The 27789-nt window shown below is 41.1% G+C and overlaps 2 protein-coding genes and 1 long non-coding RNA gene across 11 annotated transcripts in view; 2 read left to right on the top strand and 1 right to left on the bottom strand.

Annotated features, from left to right (window-relative positions):
• The window catches only part of rcan2 (regulator of calcineurin 2), a 331626-nt gene extending 326186 nt beyond the window's left edge, over nucleotides 1–5440 (top strand). For all 9 annotated transcript variants that reach the window (XM_069886741.1, XM_069886745.1, XM_069886744.1 and 6 more), the window contains one exon: nucleotides 1288–5440. In XM_069886741.1, the coding sequence (XP_069742842.1) occupies nucleotides 1288–1448 (161 nt within the window). In that variant the 3' untranslated portion in view covers nucleotides 1449–5440. The remainder of the gene's footprint in view (nucleotides 1–1287) is intronic.
• On the bottom strand, nucleotides 2323–26863 carry LOC138736744 (uncharacterized). Its single transcript, XR_011340541.1, has 3 exons — nucleotides 26445–26863; nucleotides 8850–8952; nucleotides 2323–5717 (listed from the first exon to the last, which is right to left on the bottom strand). It is a non-coding gene; the product is annotated as an uncharacterized lncRNA (long non-coding RNA).
• Nucleotides 26604–27789, top strand: part of enpp5 (ectonucleotide pyrophosphatase/phosphodiesterase 5) — a 35447-nt gene continuing 34261 nt past the window's right edge. The window contains exons 1-2 of the mRNA XM_069886734.1: nucleotides 26604–26697; nucleotides 27349–27468. The gene's annotated coding sequence lies outside the window, so the exon portion shown is untranslated. The remainder of the gene's footprint in view (nucleotides 26698–27348; nucleotides 27469–27789) is intronic.

Here is a 27789-nt window from a genome sequence, read left to right as displayed (position 1 = left end):
AAGCTTGCAGCAGGATCTGGACCAGGTAGAACAGCCCGTAAAATGACAGATGGAATTTACATAAGTGTGAGGTGTTGCACTAGGAAGGAAAAACAGGTTAGGACTTGCACAGTAAATGGTAGGGCACTGTGGAGTGCAGTAGAACAGATCGATCTGAGAATACAAATACATAATCCCCTGAGATTGGTATCACAGGGAGATCGGGTAATAAAGAGATCTTTTTGCACAATGGCCTTCATAAATCAAGGTAGTAAGTAGAGGAGTTAGGATGTTATGTTGAGGTTGTACAATATATTGGTGAGGCTAAATTTAAAGTATTGTGCAAAATTTTGGCCACCTAACTACAGAAAAGATATCAATAAGATTGAAAAAAGTGTCAAGAAATTTTTCAAGAAGAGCTGAGTTATAGGGAAAGGTTGAGTAGGTTGGGACTTCATTCTCTTGAATGTCAGAGAATTTGATGGATGTATACGAAATTATGAGTGGTAGAGGAAATGAGGTAGGATGAGACAAGACTAGAGGTCATCATTTAAGTGTGAAATGTTTAAGGTGAACATTAGGGAAACCCACTCAGAGGGTTGTGAGAGTGTGGAATGAGTTGCCAGCAGAAGTGGTGGATACAGTTTTGATTATGACATTTTAGAGAAATCTGGATACGTACATGGATGTCAGGGTATGGTCAGTGTGCAGGTTAAAGGATCCAGATGGAATAATTGTTCCACATGGACTAGATGGGCCAAATGGCTAGTTTTTATGCTGTAGTGTTTTATGGTTCTATATTCCTGCACCTAAGTTTGCATACAGATGTAGGTTATGCAAACAAAAAGGTCTGTTTGCACTATTGAAATGTAATTTTTTTCTTGCACTAACTACAACTATGAATATTCATTTATCTATCCTTTTATATTTATTATCTCTTTTTCTGCCTTGGTATATTTTAATTTAGAGACTTTACGTGCATCTGTACATTGTACTTGTATATGGTAATAAGCTCCATCATCGTGAAATGAACAGAAGCACGATCATGATAATTCCTATAAGCAGGGATTAAATCATAATTCACAGAACATCTTGACTGAAGCTACGAAAAGGTTCACCAAATGTCGCCAAAAACAAAACATTCTATTAAGGAAAAAAAATGATCTTGAATGTAATAGTTAATCCAAACAAATGATTATATTTTAACATAACTGTTTCCCTTACCATCAATGACGCCTAACTTGATTTGACAACAGTATTTTCTGTTTGAAACCCTATGTGTGATCTTTTTTCCCTTTTTTCTCACAGGAGAGAAGTATGAATTACATGCAGGGACTGAATCAACTCCCAGTGTGGTGGTCCATGTCTGTGATAGTGAAGCAGAGGATGAGGATGAACCGAAGAATTCTCCTAAACCAAAAATAATTCAAACCCGCCGTCCTGATTTGCCACCAGCAATGTCCAATTGAGAGAGTGATGCACACTTTTAGAAGTATCAGCTCATACTCTCTGCTGTGGCCGCACTCTTGAAAAGAACAATGGTCTGTCATTTCACAGAAGCATTTGTTTTCGAGTCCATTTCTGATTTCCCAAGACTTACCAAAATAGAATGGGTGGTTACTATGTGCATGCTTCTTACTATTTACAAATTACTATCTGATCATATCATAAATCATACATTTAAGTTAGAATGACATTAGTAAACTCCAAGGTGAATATTTAAATAATTATGCACATGGTAACCTGCTGTTCTGAAGTGATTCAGTATGAATGTTTGATCCAATTTTAAATATGGCTTAAACTCTCTGAGGCATATTGTGATGGTGTCAGCTGTGTTCGCTGACTTGTTCAGGAAATGAAAAGTTAACAAGAGTTTTACTTTCTTGGCATTAAATTGCCACTGATGTCTTTGGTTAAAATCCTGTGAGAGTATTTGTAGTAACGTAAAAGATAGAGGCAACCTTGGGGTAATACTAACTTCCATTTACTCCAATGTGCAGTACATAATGTCAACATCTTCTAAAATAATCTTGTGAAAAGGTGTAACTGTAATTTGTATTTTTATCACTGTTTTAATATTGATAAAATGTACTAATTGAAGTTATATGCAATATACTTACTAAAAATAGGAATGATAAAATGAATAGACATGGATAGACAAATACACATCATTACACTTGTAATTTTTTCCAAACAACACATCTAATTATCTCATGGTGTATTGAAGTTTCCCTGTTGTCCTATTAAAAGACACCTTTATGGTCCAATTAGCACAAGATGACCTGCTATTCCATTTTATAGAAAACACTTTTTTTTTAAATAGTAATTTCCATAAATACAGGATTTTTAGAACATTTTGGCATTTATTCAGCGTAGCTTCTCTTTTACTTTTCTATGTATATTACTAACACACACAGTATACAATCAAGATGTCTAAATATTGGATTAGAAAAATATGGTCTACGTGTTTCACGTGTACGCTTATTGTCTTTGGACATAAATTCTAGTGACACAGTTAACTAAATATAAAAATTAGACTAAACTTTATCTATCAACATTTACAATAAACAAATTAGCAATTTTTTTTTATTCTGCTTTATTTTGAGAAATTCACATATTTAACCAAAGACTGGCAAATTGAGTTTGGAACTCATTTAAGGTCATCAAAATGTTTAAATTTTCCAATCATATTTTCCACTTTCATGTAATGGAATATTTGTTAATGACTCTCAATAATAATGGTTTTTATTCTGGATAACCACTTTGCTTTGTTCAATTAATATTATCCATCATTTATACCATTTCATGACCATTCTGTATACATCACTGTTTCTGTCGTGTTCTAACATGTTGCAAGAAGTAACTTTTTCTCTGGGTTATCATTCAGTTACTGCATTTTCATGAATATTTCTTTTTAAATTTCATGAAGGAAAGACTGATGAGTAAGACTGGAATTAGATTGACTAGGTGAAAAATATGTCACAAAGGAAAAGGGTTTAAACATGCTAAAGTCTACAAAAAGAACCAGTAAGTAAATCTACATTATAAATGAAAGTACAATGCTGAAATGTTATAGACTAATACAGAAAAATCTCATTTCAAATTGAAACGTGTTTGTAGCCCTCGTGGGACCCGGGTGAGATTACTGGGTCATATGGGCAGGATGCGCCTTTCAAATAGCAGCCTAGCCTACCTGTTAAATCGCCAACCCGGCAATTTAAGGGGGATCCGCCCCTGCGATGATGGGGTGAATGACACACCACACAGTCATAGCCAGCCCCACAGGGAATCACTTTCTGTTTAAAGTTCTCCTAAATTCCCCCTACTCCTGGTTACTCGCCTCCGTTCCTGGCCCTCAGTTCTGCCTCCTCCCCCTCCCCCCCCCACCCGCTCTTGGTCATCAGTTGCCCCTCCCAGCAATGTGCCACTGCTGTGAATGGGCGGAGCTTCTGCAACCGGGGGGTGTGTCAAGATGTGATGCTGCCATGAACAGGGGGGTGGTTACTGCGAACGGGGGGGGGAGGGGGGGATGCTGCCCACTGGCATATGAGGTCTCTTTGGTTAAGGGGGCCAGCACCAGAGCTATTCCAGCAGCATGGGGGATTATGGGTAAGGAGATGGCCTTTGCGCCCTCAGTCCCGCATTGACCTGTCGCAGTGAACTGGAGCAGGATATTGTGGCAGCAACCCCACCCCCACCCCATTCGCAGCAATGGCACATCACAGCACCCACTCCGATTGCACCAGCACCTCTCCCCATTTACGGCAGCTGCACCCCTCCGCCCCCCCCCCCACCACCACGAGAGTGGGACGTCAAGGCAGCACCACAACAGCATCCTACATTGAGCCAGCCAGTAGTTTCCCTCTGATGCACACACACAAGCGCAGATGTCACGAGGGTAACTGGGTCCGCCATTTCCCCTTTCAAATCACCAGAGGAGGAGGTTCAGGTAAGTTTTACTGGGTTCACTGACTACCTCCGAGGTAGGTCTGGGACACCTTTGGGTTTTGACTCGGTTGGACCCATTCAAGTAGCCACGGTCCTGGATCACCAACTGAGCAAATTGCCCAGTTAACCCCAGTTTACATGGCAATTTGAAAGGGCCTAATGTCACAAACTCAATTATCTAATCATGTATTTTCTTATCTTAAGAAACTCCACAAAAATTAAGAGATAAATTAACTCCATAGGCAGTGTTGAACTCCCAGTCAGATAGTCTGCCAAATGCCTTTGGGCTCCTTAACTCTCTCAGCTATGGCTTTCCCTATAACTTTCCCCAAGACACTTTGAGATTGGGTACATTCCTACCCAAAAGGAGTCCAACAGATCCCACATTTGTACCCGAGTTCAGAGTCCATCGAAAAGGGATGATCAGCTGGTGAAAATGAGATGCTTTGCCAGTGACTAGAGCTTCTGTGTAGTTAGAAGAGAGCATTGTTAGTAACTATTACTAATGGATATTGTCTGTGTATTATGTGTCTTTGCCACTTAATGGGTGCTAGTAATAATACTTTATAAATTAATTGCCTTATATATGTATGTCTGGTATTTATCTGTTGTTATTTGGTCTGTGCATGAAACTGTGTCTTATTGTTCAAAATGGTGGTCATTGTGCCAGAATTGTCCCTGTACCTCATCTGAAAGGCACGCTTTCTCAAACACATCTTCCCCTTCATTCAATTATAGTCCTCACTAAGGCACGTTCAAAGTTTTGTCATTGAATAATCATGATTATTGGTCATATAAAGCAATGCTTCATTTAAATCTCTTTTTAAAAATGCTATTTTTATTGTTTCTCCTTGCAAGTAATTTACTACACATTGCTTACCAAAGGAGGTGTACCTCATCACTAATCACTTAGCACCTTATCATGGAATTCTTTAAACAGCTCTTGTAGCGGACGCCCCTAAGAATCTGTGAAAGTCAGGACAGACATAATCAACACCACAAGGGATAAAACACAGGGTTTGCAATAAGAGATAACATTAGCGCTCATTGTCATAATAGAGGAAATCTGAAAGAAACCATTGGAGAACGTGCATGTATATTTAATTGTTTTTGCACCTTCCTTTTTTCTCCATCATAATCGATTAACACTATATTCCTGATAACCTTTCTAACATAATCTTTATAAATCTGTAAACTCACCAAAATGTCAATTATTTATCAACTATTCTCACTTTAAAATGCAGATAGTTTGGGTTCTTTGCATAAATTTAAAGGAATTTTAATGGCATATTGAGCCATAACTATTACTTAATTACCACTCTGGCCCTCATTAAATAATTTTATATGTTTGGCTTATCATTCCCTCAGATAAATATTTCAAAATTCAATGGATTTTAAAATAAAAATGAATTTTTATTTTATTTTTAAAGTTTGTTTATGATATATCAGCTTCTATCTTCATATCATGTGTTTGTAAAACTATTTCACACTCAGTAAAAAACATTTCAAGTCAGTCAGAAATATTGCTTTTCACTTCCTGGATTACTGTCTATGCTTCATTGTGAATGGCTGCTCACTTTGTACGATGATATCCCTATTGTTGAATGCCAGAGCACTTTTAGAGATGATATCTGACAATGAAAGCAGGAAAAGATAAAAGTGATGCCACAGATTTGAACTTTATAAATGGCTTTTCTTCAAAGTCCATGATGAGCATTATTGCTTTATTGCTGCCTGGAAAGTTTATGGTTCTTCCTATTTCCACATGTTCTGAATTTCTGAAGTCAGATCTAAAATCAAAACAAATTATTAGCACATCAACTACATAACTGATATTTTTATAGGTACACCTTTTTAATAGTTTAGGGAAGTGGTTCTCAACCTTTCTCACATACCACTTTAAGTATCCCTATGCCATCGGTGCTCTGTGATTAGAAAGGGATTGCTTAAAGAGGTATGTGAGTGGGAAGTGAAGGTTGAGAATCACAGCTCTAGGCCCAATTGCTACTGAAATCTTTTGCTTGAGAAAAATTGTCATTAGCCCATTTCCTTTGGAGTTATGAAATCATGCACATAACGAGTCAATTAGGTACGATTTAAACAGTGGTTTTCAAACTTTTTCTTTCCACCCACATAACGCCTTAAGCAATCCCTTACTAATCACAGAGCACCTATGGCATAGGATATACTTAAAGTAGTTTCTGAGTGGAAAGAAAATGGTTCAAGGAGTCTAGTAGAATATATAATGTCAAAACAAATAGCATGAAAATTGTTTTGCTTTTTCAAAACGTAGAATAAATTAGGGCATGGACCAGGTTCTTCTTTCTACAACTTAATTGATAGTCACCACTTAAGTTGCATAATATGTAATCTTGAAGGCATGTACTGAGATCATACAAGGTTCAAGAGAAGAAACTGGTTGACATTGCATTAGGTGTAAAATGTGGCTAAAATGAACAAATACAAGTTCATGATGAAGGAAGCCTCAACTTTCAATCATTTTGGGTGCTGTCTTAAATAGAATCTTACACAAACTGATGGGCCTGATTTAGCAAATACTTTGCTGCTGACTGAACCTGTGTGTTTGGATTTCCTTGGCATGGATGTATACGTACTTTTTTTGGATCTTCCTGTTGTCCTTTGCTAAAAGGCCACTGTTGGTAAGGCTTGTATCAAAATAATTAATTGTTTATGAAGGTAGGACTATCAGTGCCAACTTATTTCAAATTATTTTGTTTAGAAACCAGGTGGAGATGCATAAATATTGGAAGAAGTTACTGGATGGGCATGCAGCACTTCTATACTTGTTTCTGAATTTGACCATGTTTTCAAGATTCTTGGACTTTACAAAACACAAAAGTGCTGGAGAAACTCAGCAGGTCATGCAGTGTCCACAGGAAGTAAAAGGCATTTTTTTTGGGGAGAGGGGATGAAGCATACATGCTTACATTACCTGCAGCCTCTGAATCCATTGGCGTATCTAAGGTATGATACATGCTCTGGGTGCCACTTGAAGGGGGCACCACTCAGCAGTTTCTATCGAAGTCAGATTCTCCCCAGGTGGAGCTGGAGAAGAAGAAGAATCAGCTGTGGCATCACGGCTTGGCGCGGGGCCACCACTCAGGCCTGCAAAATGGCAGCCATGGATTCGGGGGTGCTGCTGGGCCCTAGAGGCGATTGAACCATGATAGAGGGGCACAATTTCAGAGCTTGCCATAGGCACTATTTTTCGTAGATATACCCCTGTCTGATTCAAAAGAAAGAATAGGATGCGGGGGAAATGGGAAACAAGGGGAATTAGGTGAGAACATAATCAAATTCAGTGCTTTCAGCAGCACTTTGGGCCATGAATTTCCCTACATTTCCTCCTCCACCGTGCTCAAACAATGCATTGTCTCTGTTCTTTAGCAGTTCATTGACAATGCTGCCTTGTCCTGAAACAGGGAAATTAATTAATGAATTTGTAGTATGTGTTTCAATAAGTCTTATTCCATGGTTGAATAGATGAAGGTGTGTGGAAGTCGTGAGGTAAGGGTGTGACATTTGTAGTTTTATTATTCACCTTGAGCTTGTGTGTGAAATTATTGGACCCTGGATTTTGGGCTGCTTTTCTCACAGTAACCTCTCATCTGACCCCTCTTCTACTGCTCTTCCTGTGAATGTCTGGAGGATCCCCTAGTCTCTATAAGAAAACGGTCATCGCTCTCTATTACATTCATTAAAAAGTACAGAGCAACCTCAAAATGTCAAGGGGTCCAATATTTCTTATACCATTCCCATTCATTTTTGCCAGCAATCCTACTGGGCCTCAATGTTCCTTTATTTTAAGTGATGCAGACAGTCTTTAAATCCAGGAAGATAAATTAATCAGGATTTGGTCACTTACAACAAATGAGCGCCTTGTCATGGGTTTTGGGAGTCAGCAATATTGTCAGTCTTGTTAAAAGTTGTTAGGATGAGAGTTGGTGTAGGGCCTCAGGTTTCACTCCCTGAGGTCTGGTCATAATCTGCATTGCAGAAGGACTGCAGAAAAGATGTCTGCTGTACAGCTTGTCCCATGAAAATTGAGTAGGAAATTCATGCAAGGATAACAAAGGACTGACCAGCAGGTCGGTTTGCTGAGCACAGGCAGTGGGCTGGACTGAGCATAGACCAGTCTAATACAAGAGGAAGTTTAGTTAAAAGGCAACAGAGAGAATACAAAACTACATTGAAGAGCAACGGAGCAATTGTATTCATTTTAATTGGAATAGTTAAATATATGAGTAAAATATATTTTCTGTTGATCATTAATTCATTCTTTATTTAATAACACTTCCTGACACTTTTGGGGTCAAGGAATTGGAACCAGGCAGAATCCCAATGCAATATGCATGCCAAAAGAGGTTAACGCCAGAATCGAGGTCAGTTTGTTTGCATTTCTTTATTTGTTTACATGTGAACATTGAGGGTTTTTTTGCACTACCAAAAGGTGGTTATTCTCCCTCACCCGCAGGAAAAAGAATCTCAGGGTTGTATGTAATGTCATGTTTGTACTCTGACAATAAATATGAAATATGCTGCCTCAGTGCAGGAGCGGTTTGGTCTCCGGGCAGTGATTGTGTACCAGACGAGTTGCAGGAAGTACAGCATGCATTAGAGCAGGGATGGCCAAATCTGCTTATTGTGTAAGCCATGTACGATAAACTCCAGATGTTTGAGAGCCACAACAATCATGTGATCGCAAGCTGTGCCCACTAGAACCACCAGCTCGTACGATTCTGATCTCAGCCAATATATTTCCGCGAGCCGCACATTGCATGTCAAAGAGCTGTGGTTTGGTCACCCCTGTATTAAAGTGTTTCAGAAAGATCAGAGTGTGGTGTAGAGCAGGCAGTTGTGGGTTGGAGGGGAGTGATGGAATGAAAACAAAACTTTCTTACCTTCACACAGTTGGTGGCTTGATTCGCTGAATTCCTCTAGCAGATTGTGTTTGGTTTCAGATTCCCGCATCTGCAGTCTCCTGTGTAGCGCTAACTATCTTGCCTTTCAGAGAACAGATTATAAAAGAATGAAGCAGCATGTATTCCAGTTATAGGCACAAAGGAGGTTGCAACAGATGTCAGACCTCTGAATTGCAAATGTAATGCATCTAACTTCAATAGCAGGCACGCATCCTGGACATGTATAACACCTCTGTGGCATCGTCACGCACATGTGCCTGTCAAAATTGTTAAACTAAGGATTAACCAGACATAATTGTTGCAGATTTTACTCATTCTCTGTAAAGCGTAAGCGAGGAGGCATTCAAAGGGTGTCATTTACTTAGTTATACGTGAAAATCAATTACTTTCAAATTTAGCTCATTATCATCAAATAAGGCTACATTATTGAAAATCAAAGGAAAATGTATTTTCAAAGTTTTTGTCAGGAATTCCCACTGTTTGATTAGTTATACTCAAAGAGTTCAGGAAAGTGTTTGTTTCAGGCATCCAATCTGCCCTTTGCTGGATTTGATTGCAAAACAGATGAAAATTGAGTAGGAAATTCATGCAAGGATAACAAAGGACAAAGAAAAAGCACAGCAAAGTTTTAGTTTCCAATTTTATGTCTAGAAGTTGGCCTAAAACCATGCAATTCAGTTTTGATTACACACCATGCTATCAATCAATTCCAGGTAACAATAGTAGACTTCCTGTTGTGATCCATGCTGGCATGCCTAATCCTTCCTCCATTTTAGATCTGCATTAACAATGCAACAGTACACACAATGTCCTTTTCTGATGATACTCTCGTAAATTGAAGCAAAGATTGAAAATTCAACACGCAGAAACAATCTCAGTAGAACTAAGGACAAATCCTTCTGATTTTTGCTTTTTAAGGTGATTATCCACTGTCCCTCCACTGTAGGCTACTCAAACAACTTCCAATGTTTACTACAGTAAACAGTGAAGATGTTCTCCTGTATTTAGCGTCTGATATGCTCGTGCAATTGCTACCTCAATAGTGTCTCATTGACACCATCTATCCCTGGATTTATATGGCTGTTGTAATGGCATTGGAACAAGGGGCATTAAGACAGCAGGCAAAGATATGTCCCTGTGTAAAGAAACCTTTCCCATAGATTTCAAAGACACAACATTCTAACTGGACCTCTCCAATATATTGGCAGACACCATATTTCCAAGGCAGTCATCACTGAAATATGTGGCATGATTTCACGCTTGGGCTGTTCTCTTCATGACATCAAAGTCAAGCTGACCCCAAATTTTCCTTGTCATAGGATAACTCCCAGCACCGTGACTATTCCTCCCAATTTCTTGCTCTCTTCAGCATCAGAGAGTTGATGAAGAAATTATTTAATCTATTTTAATTTCAATGAGGAGAATGTAGCTCTGGGATTTGCCAGCTTCCTAGTATTGCAAGGACTCCCATGAAAGACACAGACATTTTTATTGACAGGATATTCATGAGTTGTGGATCAGAAGAATTTCCGCAGGGTGAATGCAATGTTTCTAGGGTGCACTCCTGACTCCATCCCAAGAGAGTCCACAGTGCCAGGCAACAGTCAACCCTTCGCTGAAGTATGGATCCTGTGGCACAAGGCTTATACCCTGCTTCCACAGCTGATTAGTGCATTCCCCCATTATATTGGCTGGTACAAAAAGAATCACCAAAGTATCAGGACCAAAATGCCAGTAGTTTCTTCAAGATGAACGTCAGTTTGTCTGCACCAGTCTCTTACAGGCTAGTGTGGAGTCCTCACAACTTTCATAGAGTTGTGGGGAGCAGAACAACCCCTTTGTCCCTCCCACTGTGTCTGATCATTGTGACTAACCATAGTAATCCAGTTTCCTGCCTTATTCCAGAACTTCCTGCTATGTGGCGCTCATACAAATATCTGTCAAGATATCTCTTAAATATTGTCAGTGTTGTTCCTCCACCACTTCTAGAGAGCAACTACTATTTGTGTGAAAAATTTACCCTCAAATCCCCTTTAAACCTTTTCCTTCTCACCATAAATTATTGCCCTCAAGCTTTCGTCATCACTAGCCATTATTTGGAGGAATGACACCTAATATTCCAACGAGGCACTCTCCAACTGGATGGCATTAAAATTGACTTCTCCGATTTCTGTTAGATCAGTCTTCCATCTCCATCTCTTCTCCATCCTTCTGTCCCCTTCCCTCCAGCTCTCCCCCTTCTCTTTCCATTCAGAGCTATCCACTTCCCCTATCACTTCTCATCTCTTTTCTCTTGTCCCCTTCCACCCATATCCACCTATGACTTCTTGCCTGTGGATTTGTGCTCTGCCTCTGTCCCTCCCCCACCATTTTATTCAGATGCCTGTCTGCATTTTCCTCATACCTTGATGAAGAGCTCAGGCCTGAAACAATGGTTATGTATCTTTATCTTTGCTACTTAAAGTATGCTGTGTGACTTGCTGAGTTTCTCCAGCATTTTTGTCTCAACAGCATGCAGTGTCTAAATCAGGGGTCTCAAACTCAATTTACCCGGGGGCTGCTGGAGGTAGAGTCTGGGTGAGGCTGGGCCGCATCAGGTTTTCCACAAGAAAAGCTCTTACAAAAACATTCCAATGTTATCAAATGTCGTTATTATTTTTTTTTAAACACAAAATAAGATGAAAATAAATTAACAATTCATAAGAAAAAAAAATCAATCAGTAATAAATAAAATGAAAATAATATAGAAGACTGAAGAAACCACATATAGTTGCTGACTGGAGAAATGTAATTATTGTAATTATTATTATTCAGATTCAAATGTCTGTATTAACAGTTCTTTAACCTTTAACTTTCTGAACATGAATGGAACATGGAACATTGAACATTGAACATAAACTGTTATGAACAACTTCTTCTGCCTACTTCTTACTGCTAGAGATCTGGCAGCGCTTCCTCTCGCATAGCCGAGCCACATTTGGCTTAAGGGAGGAGGCAGTTGAGACCCTCAGTAGGGCTTGAAGATGCTCGTCAGTAAGTCTGGACCTGTACCTTGGACTTATTGAAGTTCACGCGCCGAAGCGCGTGAAGCGGGAGCGGCTGCGGAAATTGCGCATGTGCCGCGTGCATATAATGACAAATAGAAAATGCACACAAATATGCTTATATTCGCAATAAGCCCAGCCAATGTCCCGCCCCCGAGAGCAATATACCCCACTGTGATTGGTAGGTTCGTTCAGCTCCGCACACAACACTGAAAAGTGCCAATCATATCAAACTCGCGGGCCTCACTAACATTAAACTTTCATATTAAGGCGGGGCCACAAACTATCGTCCCGAGGGCCGCAGTTGGCCCGCGGGCCGCAAGCTTGAGACCCCTGGTCTAAATACAATGATTTAGTACAGTATATCTGATCCAATTTCCAAGCAATATTGTTTTACTTTTGATCACTAAATGGTGCATGCGCATGCGTTCACTTACATGTGTGTCCTTTATATGATTTTTATTTTGAATTACTTGTTGTTTTTCCACTAAAATCGAGAGAGCTCCCATTGTTTCATTGCTTATTTATAAATTTCTGACTGCTGTAGTTCAAATAATCTGCAGGAAATCTCTCTGTTATATGTTTATCCACCACATGTTTACCTAACCATTAATGAAGATTTTCACAGTGGTATGGCAAGGTAGAACTCAATGATAAAAGTGAGACTGAATCACAAGATCACAATACAAAATAGAATAGAGTGCAGTAAATATGTTGTATATTACCTCAATTAAATAGACCTCAAAATCACACATCCAATATGAAGAAAGATGATGTTCGAAGATAGTGATGTAATTGGAAGCAAATTTAAATACCTGTTATTTTGGGAAAGGAAGGAAAAATTCTTCAAAAAAATGGATTGTGTTGAATTATTATACACCTATGTTGCTGCTCATATACAATTAGTGACCTCTTGTGGATATTAGTTACATGACGCCATGAAAACGACTTAAATCACTTTTTTTATTTGCTTGATGGATTTCAATTATTTCATTGAATTGATTAAATAAAAAGCATAATTTTGGTAGAATTAATTTAAATGTACATGATAAATTAAATTTATTTAATATGAAGTGGAAGTAGAGTTCAAACTTTTATGATACTTCTTTTTGACAGAATGAGACATCACCAGAGCAATAATCAATTTTCATTGCTGTGCCTTTTGTTGCCCTCCATACAAAATTTGAACCACAGCTGGACGAATGATAATGCTTGCTGCATTTTTGCACTTAGCACATCAGCAACAATACCATTCACACCTTCTTCTCCAACATGCGGGCAATTGCAGCTGACTGAAAGGAAAGTGATGCTCCAAATTCCACACTGCTCTGAGACTGCAGCTTTTACATTGAGAAAGCATTCCACTGAGGGTATGAAAGGATCACGGCTAACTCTAAAATTCCAAATATTCCCCACATCCCGAGAACCAAGCTTAACTCAAAACAAAAATGGTACAGATAAATTGCACAGTAAAAGGCTATTTTTCACCATCGGTCAAGTCGATAATTTGTACACCACTGGAACTTCCTCCTGTCTTTCCTTGCAAATATTTATCAGCATGACCCTCCATTCATTTCTCTCTCCAAAAAGCATCAGTAGGATTCCTCAGAACTACAGCCGAGAAGAGCAAGAAAACCTGCCTCAATTACTATTGGCCAGTGGCACTTAATGTCTTTCATTATTAAATGTTTGAGAGGTTGGTTATGGAGTAAATCAACCTTTGTTACCCACTTCAATTCACCTATTGTCACAACAGAGACTATCTTGCTGACCTACACTCTGTGTTCGATCATGTGGACCACAAGAACACCTATATCAGGCTGTTGTTTATTGACTAGGCATTCAACACCATCATACTAGCATAACCTAGGATCAAACAAATGGATCTGAAATTCTGTTCCTCACTCTGCAAATGGATTCTTGACTTCCTCATCAGCAGACTCCAGCCAGCAACATCACTTCACCTTCATTAAGAATCAACACAGGTACACCTCAAGGCTGTGTTCTTAGTCCCCTACTTTGTTCCCATATACTCATGATTGGTGCAATGTGGAAAGTATACTCACTGGTTGCACCACAGACCGATTTGGGAATTCAAGTGCCCAGGAACTCTGAAGGCTACAGAATGTAGTAAACAGAGGCAAGCCCATCACAGGGTTCATCTTCCATCTATTGAAGATATTGATGTGAGGTGTTGCCTCAAGATGGCAGCCAACATCATAACAGATCTCCCATCACAACCTCTTCTTGCTGCCACCTTCAGGCAGAAGGTACAGAAGCCGAAGACCAGCGCCTTTAGGTTCAAGAACATTTTTTCCAATTCTTAAACCTACCCTTACTACCCTAATCATAAACTACTCCAGCCCCACAAAAAGACCTATTTGCATTGAAATGCCACTTACTTTTCTGCACTATAACAATGAATATTTATTATCTATATTTTATATTTATTATCTTTCTGTACTGGGGCAATTTAATGTATACTATTAAATGTTTCAATAAGGATAAGATGGGAGGTAAAAGAAGTGGGGGAATGGCACTACTGATCAGGGATACTATCACATCAGCAGAAGTAGTGGAGGGGCTGTCTATTGAGTCAGTGAGTGGAAGTCAGGAACAGCAAGGAGGCAATAACCCTACTGAGTGTATATTATAACCCTCCCCCAATAGTAACAGAGACCTCAAGGTGGGGGGGGGGGGGGGGGGAGAAATTTGAAAAAGGTGCAAAAATTATAAAGTTCTTGTGAAGGATGATTTTAACTTTCCTAATATTGATTGGCACCATCTTAGAGTGAAGGGTTTAGATTAGTGGTTCTCAACTTTTTTTTCTTTATACTCATATACCACCTTAATCCCTGAATAACCACAGAGCACCTATGGCATCCTATGTTCAGGAAGGTTTCCTGACATAATTTGGGACACCGTGATTGGCATAGTGGTTAGTGCATTGCCTTTACATTGCCAGTGATTGGGACCAGGGTTCCCTCTCCATCTGTAAGGAGTTGGTACGTTCTCCCTGAGTCTGCTTGGTTTTCTTCTGAGGGATTCAGTTTCCTCCCACTGTTTGAAACATACTGGGGGTTGTAGGTTAATTGGATATAATTGGGTGATATGGAGTTGTGAGCTGAAATGGCCTATTATCATTCTGTATGTCTAAATTTAAAAAGTTTAAAATTTAATTTAAATATTACATTTCAGATTTATTGTCAAAGAGCATACATGACATCACATACAACCCTGTGAGTGAGGCAGAATTACCACTTATTGATAGCGCGATAAACTGTACACGTGAACAGATCAAGAAATGAAAATAACTAACTGCAAAACAGAGAAGGAAAAAACATTAAAGATTGGCCAATTAGAGAAAAGGCGACACGACCTGGGATTGGGAAATGAACCAGGTTTGGTGTCAGATCTCTCAGTGGGTGAACATTTCGGAGAAAGTGATCACAACTCCCTCTCCTTTACCCCTGTGCTGGAAAAGTACAGGAAGAGACAATTTGGGAAAACATTTAATTGGTGTAGGAGAAAATATTATGTTATTAGGCAGGAGCTTGGGAGCATAAATTGGGATATGTACTCAGGAAATGTATGGCAGAAATGTGGCATATGTTCAGGGAACATATGCATGGTGCTGGGCACAAGTATATTCTATTGAGGCAGGGAAAGGATGGTAAGATGAAAGAACAAGGATGTACAAGGGATGTAGAAAACCTAGTTAAGAAGAAAAGTTTACGAGAGGTTTTAGAAGATTGTCAGGAAAGTGCTGAAGAAAGCTGGAATGGGGTATGAGAAGGCTTTGGTGAGTAAAATTAAGGAAAATCCCATGGCAATCTACAGGGGTGTTAGTGAAAACAAGTGCATGGAGTCACAGAAGGTAGTGGAGGTCCTTTATAAATAATTTGTTTCACTATTCACCAGAGTAAAGGATCTTGGCAATTGTGAGGATGATTTAAAGTGGACTGAAACGCTTAAGCGTGTTGACCTTAAGAAATAGAATGCGCTGGAATTTTTGAAAAGCATGAAGTTAGATAAGTGGCCAAGACCTGATGAAATTTATTCAAGGATACTGTGGGAAGGAAGGAAGGAGATTGCTGGGCCACTGGCAATAATCTTTGCATAGTCACAAGGAAATGGAGAGTTAGCAGTGGACGGAGGATATGTTGTTTCCACATTCAAGAAAGGTAGTAGGGATAACCCAGGAAAATATAGACCAGTGAGTTTTACTTCAATGGTTGGTAAGTTGATGAGGAAGATCCTAAGAGAAAAAACATACAAGCATTTAAAGAGACATAATCTGATAAGGGAGTGTCAGCATTGCTTTATCAGGGGAAGGTCATGTCTCACGAATCTGATTGAATTATTTGAAGATGTAACTAAGAACATTAATTAAGGTAGAGTGGCGATGTAGTGCTAATGCATTTCAGTCAGGCATTTCATTAGGTTCCCCATGCAAGACTCATTCAGAAAATAAGGAAGCATGGAAAGAAGAGGCCTTGCTTTGTGGATACAGAATTGGCTTGCCCACAGAAAGCAAAGAGTAGACAATAGACAATAGGAGCTGGAGTAGGCCCTTCGGCCCGTCGAGCCAGCACCGCCATTTTACAGATCATGGCTGATCACTACCATCAGTACCCCTTTCCAGCCTTATCCCCATAACCCTTAACTCCTTTGCCCACTAGAGTCTTATCTAACTCTCTTTTGAACATAATCAGCGAATCTGCCTCTACCACCCTCTGTGGCAGAGCATTCCCCAGATTCACACTTCTCTGGGTAAAAAAATGTTTTCTCATCTCCGTCCTAAAGGGCCTACCCTGTATTCTTAAACTATGCCCTCTAGTCCTCGTCTCCCCCATCACTGGGAACAAGTAATCCGACTTCACCCTGTCTATGGTTGTAGATGCCCTCCAGATAGTCTGGAGGGCAGCCAAAGATTACAAATGGACATTAATAAGATGCAGAACTGGGCTAAGCAGTGGGAGATGAATTTTAACTCAGAAAAGGGTGAAGTGGTTCATTTTGGTTGGTGAAATTTTGAAGGCAGAATACAATATTAATGAGAGGACTGAGTATTGTCCAAGGACTGGGATATTTTAGGATCCATGACCACACAGGACATTCAAAGCTGCTGAACAGGTTGATAATGTTACTAAGAAGACATATTAGCCTTCATTAACTATGGAATCGAGTTCAAGAGCTGTGAGGAAATGTTGCATCTATATAAGACCTTAGTTTCATCCCACTTGGAATAATGTGTTCGATTCTGGTCACCATATTACAGGAAGCGATGTGGATACTATAGAGAGAGTACAGAGGTGATTTACAAGGATGCTGCCTGGAGAGCATGCCTTACAAAGATAGGTTGAGTGAACTTAGTCTTTTCTCCTTGGAGCAATGGAGAATGAGGGGTGACCTGGTAGATGATGAGAGGCATTGACTGTGGATAGCCAGAGGCATTTTCCTAGGGCTGAAATGGCTAACATGAGGGACATAGCTTTAAGCTGCTTGGGAGTAAGAACAGGGAGGGGGGGGGGGGAGTGTAAGAAGTACGAGGTACATTTTTCACACTGAGAGTGGTGAGTGCATGGAATTTGCTGCTGGCAACAGTAGTGAAGGCATGACTTTCTATGAGAGTATTAGAAAGGTAAATTAAACAGAAAAAAATGGAGGATAATGCACGGAAATTTGAAGAGGTAAAACACAGGATTCTGTTGATAAAGTGGTTAAGTAAAAAGACAGACAGCTGGAGAAACTCAGCAGGCCATGCAGGGCTCAAGCCCGAAACATTGGTGATGTATCTTTACCTTTGCTACATAAAAGCACTGTTTGATCTGTTGAATTTCTCCAGAATTTGTGTGTTTATCATCAGGAAATTTGAGGAAGTTGTTAGAGTAGGTCATTAGGTTGGCACCACACTATTCTATTTTGTATTCAAGTTGTTTTTATTAAACAAGGTATATATTTGGTGGCAGCAAATAAGAATTTTTGGTACATATATACATAGTACTTGCGTCTATACGTGTATAAACTCATTATCATTATCATATCAAATTCCATACCCTACTAATTATATGCATAAAGAAGTTGATTCTGAATTCTATACTGATTTTTTTTTACTGTATGGTGGAAGGCGATTCCAGCCATTTAAAACCGTGCCACCCAATTTAACCTACAACCTGCCCTTTTTGGAAGATGAGAGGAAACTGAAGCATCCAGGAAAAACCCACACTGACATGGGGAGAACATACTAATTCCTTACAAACAGCGATGGATTTGGACCCAGGTCGTCAGTGTTGTAATCCCGTTGCGCTAAACGTGCCATGTCATCCAACTGTCTTATTGACTATCTTTTATTGAAGGTAGTAATAAGCCACATTCTTGAACCACTGCTATCTTTCAGGGGAAGGTACTTTCTCAATGCACTTGGTAAGGGAGTTCTCGGATTTAGACCCATTAATGATGAAGTGCCAGCATTATATTTCCAAATCAGGATATTGTGTCTCTTGAAGGAGAACTGCATTTGATGTTCTCGTGCACTTGCTCCGAGTTCTTTATTGCTAGGGGTTACAGTTTTTGGAAGTTTTGTCAGGGCAGCCTATGCAAGCAACTGTATTTTGTAGTTGGTACACATGGCAGTCACTTTACACAAATAGTGAAGGGAATATATGTTTAAGGTAGAATACAGTTCCAATCAAGCACCCTGAATGATGTTCAACAACTTGTCTCTTGTTGGAGCGATGCTGATCCAGGTAAGTGGAATGTATTTCTTCACATGCTTGAACTCATGCCTTGTAGATAATGAAGAGACTTTGGGGTATCAGAAGATGAGTTACTAACCAAAGGTTCATAATATTTAACCTGGTCTTATAGCCACAGGTATTATTTGGCTTATACAGTTGAGCTTCTGGTCAGCGGTAACTCCAGAATTTTATAGAGACACCATTTAAGAAGTTCCTGGATGAGTACTTCATTTGATTCAGGCAGGTACTGGATAATGTAATTGTATGGATGTGGTAGCCCAACGGCCTGTTTCCATGTTCTATGACTTGAGAACAATGTACTCTACTCTCAATGCAGTTAAGATACCCTTCTTTCCTTCCCCTTCATTGTTCATTTATGTCTCTGTTTATCCATAGTCTCATTGTTCAGTTTGCTCTTCTCGTTCAAAAGAATATATTTTTTGCACTGAGCAAAATATTGATCAAGGAGAATACTGTCAAAGCCCAGCAATGTTCAGCTTTTCAATCTGAGACTTGAGCTACAGCATCACCATCCTTCAAATAAATTTGATTGAAGCTCTAACCACCAAGTTACCTCATTTATGCCTGCAGTGTGAACATTGATCCCTGATGAACTGTATTCTTCTAAGATCTAGAACATGTGCCTATTTACCAAACAAATGGGGCACAGCAAATTCACCAAACTCCAGGTGCTGTCTATGAATAACATTCCAAACTTGTGCCCTGAATTTGGATATCACAGAGGAATTTACTGTTGGTGCTTGAATTGCAAGAGGATTTCATGGCAGCAATTAATATTAATTACATAATTTGAAAAGTACTTGGATTGAAATGAGCAAGATGATCCACTGTTCAGTGGATATTAACTGTGAGACAGTTAGCAGTATGCCTCCCCTTTGCAGAACGGAGTATTCTGGACAGCACTTTTGACCGAGATCCATCCTCAGGAAAATGTTGCTTTAGCATTGTAGTGTGGATTGTGGAGGGTTATGTGGCCTCTCCATCTGGAACTTAGTGGGAAAGTGGATTGTGGAGGGTCATATGACCTCTCCATCTGGAACCTAGTCAGAGGTCACATCACCTGCCCTGGGCTCTGCTCACCCATTAGTGCACACCTGCCCAATGGCCCCTTTAAATCACGTAGTGATTACCTAGGCCAGACTCCCCAGCTCACTTCACTTTAAAAGCCTACCATGTGCTGCAGATCATTCTCTTTGCTCCTTGGTACTGATTACAAATGCTGCTCTATGCCAGGTCACAAACTGTGGACATCGCTGAAGGAATCGTTGGTAAGGCATGCACTTAAAGCGGGACTGCAGTTTTGCATGGGAATACATAGCATTTAACTGCACCCCCCTATTCGTACAAGGAATCAGGAGTGTGTGTTGAAGTCCCTGCCTTGTAAGAGTTTGCTAGTTACTGCACATGTGTAATAAAGAGAGACAGAGTAGGCAGTCACTCGTATTGGAGATTGCTGTATCCAATGTGAATGCCTATATTGTTTTAGTATCAAGTGTTCGTTTGTGTCTTCCCTGTTACGATTTCCCCATGTATACAATAAAAATCATCCTTTGTTTGTTAGCCTTGTTAGCCTGTGCTTGGTCTCACTTCTCTGTGAACCCACTAAACCCGATTTAAACCTCATTGTCAATGTCATAGACTGGGGTAGCCAAACTGCAGCTCGCGAGCCACATATGGCTCTTTAACACATAATGTGTGGCTCACGGAAATATGTTGGCTGAGGCAGGAATCCTCAGATGGTGCTCACAATAGTAGTTTTAGCGGGTATGGCTTGCAATCACGTGATATTTGCAGCTCTCAACCATCTGAAATTTGTCATATGTGGCTCTTACATTAATCAGGTTTGGCCACCCCAACCTTGATATTATTTCAACAGCAAATGATGGAAATAACATTTTAAACCTCAATTCAATTAAACCAACAGTTTAATCAAAGGAGAATTATTTGCTTTTGGTCTCAGGGCTAATAAAATTGTAAATATTTTCTGCACAGTCTTGGTAAAGTTTTTGAAGTGAATTAAAATGGCAACTGCCTGGATTAGCAGAATGGGAGCCGCATTTTTAATACCTTCATCTAATGGCCACCTGAATGAAGGAGATGAGACATGAAGAAAAATTAAGAAACAATGAAGAAATCTCTTCAATCCACTGATCTCTCTTGGCCTTCAAGAAGCTCGGCAGCCTTAATTTTAGAAAACAATCGTCCTGCTTATTGTAATGTGTTGGCCTCAGAATTCCCAATTGATTCCAAGTGCGTGAATGGACAGTGCATACGTTTTCCATGGAGTTGAAGTGGCAAGTATTGCATTCATTTAATGAGCTGTAATTTCCAACAACGACCAGTATTATTAGTAATCACCATAACAACTATAGGATTGTTGTAAAACCCCATCAAATTCACTTGTGTCCTTCAGGAAATGAACTCTGTCTCCAAGAAAGTGGAACAATCCAGTACAAGCCCTTCAGTCCATAGTGTTGTGTCGACTATGTAAACCTACTCACACCCATAACCTCTATCTTTCTTGCATCCATATGCTTATCTAAGAGACTTTTGAATGACCCTTTCGTACCAGCTTCCAGCACCACCCTGTATTCCAGGCATGCATCACTTTGAGTTTTAAAAAAAACTCTCTAGCATCTCCCCTAAACTTTCCTCTGCTCGCCAGTGTTGCTTTCACCTTTCAGATACTCTTGCATTCCAGGATGTCCCCTTCCTTTCAGTTCCGTGGGCCACTCCATGTTGTCCACTGGCCAATCAACCCACATGCGCCGCCGGGGCACTCAGCCTTTCATTAAGATCACCTTGCCCACCTGCCCGGCACCTTCCTTTCAAGTCGGCGGGGCCTTCACCCTCTCCAGTCCGCTCGCGCCCCACCCTGCTGAATTCCTTTCTCGCCTTCGTCCTTGTCATGATAATGAATATGTATGAGATATACCGGAAGTCACGTGGTATGAGAGAGAGATAAGAACACAAGCAGGAGAACAAAGGAAACAGGAGAATAAAAGACACTCAGAAGTTTACCTAATAAACTAGTGTTTAATGTTTTATTAACTTCACATTTCGGGCCACAAATGTGACATTGGCAACGAGCATGAAAGAAGCTTGAAGAAAATTAAAGACTAAACAAGATTAGAGGATTACAGACAACTTCAAGGTGATAAGAATTTTCTCTTTGTCTCAGTACTTTTGGGGCTGGAATATTTCCTCATGGCGGGTGCAGACAGTGACTTTCTAACACATAGTGGAATTGCTCATTTTGACCCGACTGGTGTTGCAAGCACTGTAAGTGTGAAGTGGAAGGCATGGCTGGAAGAATTTGAATCCTACGCCAACAGTCGTGGCCTATTTCTAGATACCGGTACAGTTGAACAAAAAGCGCAGAGAAGGGCGTTACTTCTTTTCACTGCTGGACCTGCAGTTCGGGAAACATTTAAGACACTTTTGAATACTGGAAGAAAGGATGAGTACCAGAAAGGGGTAGATGCATTAAATGCACACTATGTAGTGACACCGAATGCTACATTTCAACGCCATTTGTTTCGGAGAACGAGACAAGAAGATGGCCAGACAATTGCTCAGTACGTGACGAGACTACGTCAGCTAGCTGTTGGATGCAATTACATGCCAGCTGATTTGGACAACCAATTATTGGATCAAGTCGTACAGCACTGCAGATCAGATAAACTCAGAAGACGTCTACTGGAAAGAGGGAGTGAGTTGGAACTCACCGATGCTTTAACCATTGCTGCTGCATTAGAGGCTGTTGAAGGGCAATTTCATACCATGACCCTGAAAGACAACTCAAGCCAGCAAATTAAGAGGCTCTCACATCGCCATAACCAGCCAAGATATACGTCGACACAGGATGTGGAGTGTTATCGATGTGGAAACCGAGGTCACTTTGGAAAAGACCCATATTGCCCGGCCAAAGGCAAAGTTTGCAGAAAGTGTGGAGGTAAGGACCACTTTGCAAAGAAGTGCAAAAGCAAGTCCAATGCAGACCAGAAGAGGAAGAGTACAACTTCCAAAGGCAAAGCCTGGGGGAAAGGAAAGTATCCTGGAAAGAAAGATACCATTCGCCAGATAGACGGTGACGATGATGATACCCAGGAGGAACAGAGTTGTTACCAATTTATGTTGAATGAAGTACGTCATGAGAAGGTCCTAGTGATCATTGGTGGAGTGACAGTTCAGGTCATTGTAGACTCAGGCAGTGACAGTAATGTGATTGATCGACATTTATGGGAGAAGTTGGAAAGGAAAAAGATCATCTGAACCTCAAAGAAGTGTTCCAAGAAACTGTATCCAAACACAGCAACCAAGCCATTGCAGACCATTGGATGTTTTACTGCAACTGTTGAAGCTGGAGATAAGTACACCAAAGCAGAGTTTATGGTCATAGAAGAGAGGGGAGAACCATTGCTGAGTAGAAGCACAGCGCAAGACCTGGCAATACTTCATATTGGACCTTGTGCCAATTCAATTCAGTCATACGAGGATATGAAGCAAGAATTCCCCGCAGTCTTCCAAGGAGTAGGAAAGCTGAAAGGTCGACAATTGAAGCTAGCAGTAGATGAAACGGTCAAACCCAAGGCACAACCAATGCGCCGAACTCCGTTTGGACTTCGTGGGAAAGTCGAAGCCAAAATTAAAGAATTGATCGAACAAGACATTATTGAACCGGTGGAACATTCGACACAATGGGTCAGCCCAGTAGTGATTGTGCCCAAACCAAAGGGTGACATAAGACTATGTGTTGACATGAGAATGGCCAATGAAGCTATAATTAGAGAATGACACCCTATACCAACAGTGGAAGAAATACTTCAAGAACTAACTACCAGCAAGGTATTCTCAAAAATTGATCTGAAATGGGGCTATCATCAATTAGAGCTGGATCCGGGTTCCCGAGATGTGACAACATTTGTGACTCACTGTGGATTGTATCGTTACAAGAGACTATCATTTGGAATTAATGCAGCTTCAGAGATCTACCAGTATGAAATCCATCGAGTGATTCAAGGCATTCCTGGAGTTGCCAACATTTCTGATGACATCATAGTCCATGCACCAACGAAGGAAGAGCATGACAAACGGTTGAGGCGTGTACTATCTAGACTACAGGAAGCAGGTCTTACCGTGAATGGAAACAAGTGCCAGTTCGGTGTGTCAGAAATGGACTTCATGGGACACAGACTTACAAGGAAAGGACTAAACCCTGCAGAGGCCAAGGTGAAAGCTATTGCAGAGGCACGTGCACCTCAGAACGCAACAGAGATGAGGAGTTTCCTAGGATTGGTCAATTTTTGTGCAAAGTTCATTCCTAATTTCGCTACAGTGGCAGAACCACTAAGGAAACTAACCAGGAAAAGTGTACCATTTCATTTTGGATCTGAGCAGAAGAAAGCATTCACAGCGCTGAAGCAAAGCCTGACAGATGCAAAAACTCTTGGATATTACGATCCGGCGGCATCAACCAAAGTCATAGCGGATGCCAGCCTGGTTGGTTTAGGAGCCGTGTTGGTCCAGATGCATGATGGAGGACCAAGAATCATTGCCTATGCCAGCAGATCGTTATCAGATGTGGAAAGAAGATACTCTCAGACAGAAAAAGAAGCAGTCGGACTTGTATGGGCCTGTGAGAGGTTCCATGCATATTTATACGGCATTGAATTTGAACTCATCACAGATCATAAGCCATTAAAGGTGATCTATGCACCTAGATCCAAACCATGTGCCAGAATAGAGAGATGGGTACTCAGACTACAACCCTACAAATATAAAGTAATCAACATTGCAGGGAAAGCAAACATTGCAGATCCGCTGTCCAGATTGGTGAAGGATGGAGGTCCACAATCCAAGTCAGAATTGGGAACAGAAACAGAGAGCTTTGTACGCTTCGTAGCTATTCAGGCGACACTGAAAGCTGTGACTACGAAGGAAGTCGAGAGAGAATCCGAACATGATCCAGAACTCATGGAAGTAAGATAATGCATACAGAGTGGACAATGGGACAAGTGTACTCACAAGGCTTACATTCCCATTAGAGACGAACTTTGTTGCCTCGGACAGTGTGTATTGAGAGGTTGCAGATTGGTGATACCACAAAGATTGAGACCGAACATCGTATCCTTAGCGCATGAAGGACACCTAGGCATTGTTGGTACCGAGCAAAACCTCAGAACCAAGGTATGGTGGCCAAGTTGTGATAAAGACGCAGAGAAATTTGTTAAAACTTGTCATGGATGTCAAATCACAAGTAGGAGTAATCCGCCAGAACCGATCCGGAGTACGCAACTTCCGACAGGACCATGGATCGACGTAGCTGTTGATTTTCTTGGACCTTTACCGACGGGTGAATCAATTATGGTAGTGATAGATTACTACAGCAGATACTATGAGTACGTGGTGTTGAAGTCCACAATCACTGAAAAAACAATACAAGCGTTAGCAGAGATATTCGCAAGATATGGATTACCTGTTACATTATACTCTGACAATGGTCCACAATTCATTTCAGAGACATTTGTGGAATACATGAGGACCACAGGTATCCACCATCATAAAGTAACTCCGAAATGTCCTCAAGCCAACGGAGAAGTAGAGAGACAAAATCAGTCCATTGAAAAACAATTGAGGATTGCACACGCAGAAGGACAAAATTGGCGTGAAACATTGCTATCTTATGTGGCTGTCTATCGAGCAACGCCTCATGCAACCACTGGAAAAAGTCCTGCAGAAGCATTTTTTGGGAGAAAAATCCGCACAAAAATGCCAGAAATAAAGGAAATCCGAGACGACCAGGAGATGAGGGTCCACGATGCTGAAAAGAAAGGTGCAGCAAAGCTGTACACAGATTCGAAACGTGGAGCCAAGTACTCAGACATCATGCCAGGAGATAATGTTCTAGTGAGGCATGAAACTGGTGGTAAGCAAGACACACCTTATTACCATCAACCCTATACTGTCGTATCCAGAAGTGGCAGTATGGTGACAGTCAAGTCTCCGACTGGAGTCCTGTATAAGAGAAATGTCTCAGATGTAAAAAGGTACCAGTCCAGAGATACATCGAGCGAAGAGGTTGAAAGGCCAATACGAGATGCTGAAACTGAGAGACCTGATGATGTTCCAGAGGCAGTTACCAGCACTCCTGATGAAGTGACTAGAGCGCCAGAAACACTCGAAGCCGTGGCAAGCAGTATTTCCGAAGCTGAGAGTGAACAACCGAGAAGCGACGACAATATCGCAGGCAGGCCGAAACGAAACCGGAAAGTGCCCAAACAATACGAAGACTTTGTGCCATAGTTTTAATAAGAACTTTGGGACAGTATTTTAATCTTATATCATAAAGTGCATGTATGAGTGCTGTAGGAATTAAACTTTATGTAGTTGAGTTATAGTATTACCAATAGTTACGATGTTTGTATGTTTCCGAGGGATATTGGTAAGTGAAGGTAAAGTTTATTTCTGATTAAAGGAGGGATGTCATGATATTGAATATGTATGAGATATACCGGAAGTCACGTGGTATGAGAGAGAGAGATAGAACACAAGCAGGAGAACAAAGGAAACAGGAGAATAAAAGACACTCAGAAGTTTACCTAATAAACTAGTGTTTAATGTTTTATTAACTTCACATTTCGGGCCACAAATGTGACAGTCCTCCGTTTCGCTTTCACCCTTTCAGGTCGGCTGGGGCCCTGGGCTGTCATTTCCCTTTCAGCTCCCTTCGACCTGGCGACCCCCAATCAGATCCGCAGAAGACTCACCTTAACGTGGTGCGCGACGCCTTCAACGCTTGACCCTTTCAGCTCGCCAGAGCCGCGACCCCACCCCCGACGCGGTCCGGATTGCCTTCAGTGCGCACGCGCATCGCCCTGGCCTGTTTCTTTCAGGTCCGCTTGTGGTCCACTGGCCGATCATCCGTCACGCTCTCAGGTCCGCTGACAACACCAGCCGGGCGTAATCCCTCCAATCAGCGGGATCTTCACGCGACGCAGCGCGCGAGCGGATTCCTTGCAGGTCCGCGGGTTATTCGCGTTCCACGTCGTCCTCCCTTTCAAGTCCGCTGGACTATCGTGCTGCATCCACCCTGTCAGGGCCGCCCGCGCACCCCCTTGGCGTGTTGCTTTCGGGTCCGTGCCTGCTTCGGCTTGCCAGGCTCGTTTCGGTTTCATCGCTTCGGGCACGTTCCTGGAGCTCCGTGCAGTGTCTTCTCTTTCAGGTCCCTTTGCGCACTTCCCCTGGGGACGATCAGTTCCGCTGGACCCTTCACTGGACAATGCAGTCAACATTCCCTGCTGTCGCTAACTTTTCAATTGTGCTTGCGCACCACGCTCTGGTGTTCCTGGCCGATCTGCGGGGACGCCACTCTACGCGGTCTGCATTGCCTTCAGTGTGCCTCGGCTCCACCTTAGTGTATTCCTTTCAGATCCGCGAGTCGTTCACCCTAAAAATACGCTTGGCCTTCACACTTTTTGGTCAGATTGCGTTCCACGCTGTCTTTCCTCATCCTTTACCAACCACAGGATGCCCTAGTGCTCTGTGGTTAATAAAGAATTACTTAAGGCCGTATGTGAGTGGAAAGAAAAAGGTTGAGAATCACTGTCCTAAAGGGAACTTGTGGAAGAAGTGGTGACCGTTTACAAACTCCCTGTCTCCCATTTATAACAGAGGTGAAGCAGGAAATAAATGTCCTAGTGGACCTGAGACTTTGGAGGTCTTTTCCTTAAAGAGCGAGGAAGCAGAAGACATAGAGGGATAAATGATTACTGAAGGCAATGCATATTTGAGGTTAGTCATATGATCAGCTATGACCTTATTGAAAATAAACAGGTCAGTGGCCCACTGCTGCACAGCTTTTACAGTACTGAGTATTGTTTTGTCTGTGGTTTGTTTTTGAATATTTCCTTGGAATGTTCTGACCTGTACTAGATTCATCTGATCTGACATTGTTTTTGTTAAACAAGGAGGACCCTAAGAACTTGGCATACAATTTCACAGCAATTGCTCATATGCTTTTGCTTAATATCAATGATAATTCACTTTGGGAAACCAAACAATGACAGAAAATATGGCAAATAGCTTTATTGCTAGTCTCTTGAAGTGGTCACT

Source organism: Narcine bancroftii, chromosome 6 (assembly GCF_036971445.1).
Source record: "Narcine bancroftii isolate sNarBan1 chromosome 6, sNarBan1.hap1, whole genome shotgun sequence".
Classification (NCBI taxonomy): Eukaryota; Metazoa; Chordata; class Chondrichthyes; order Torpediniformes; family Narcinidae; genus Narcine; species Narcine bancroftii.
Note: the sequence above shows the minus strand (reverse complement) of the source record. Positions and strands in the feature narration are given on the sequence as shown.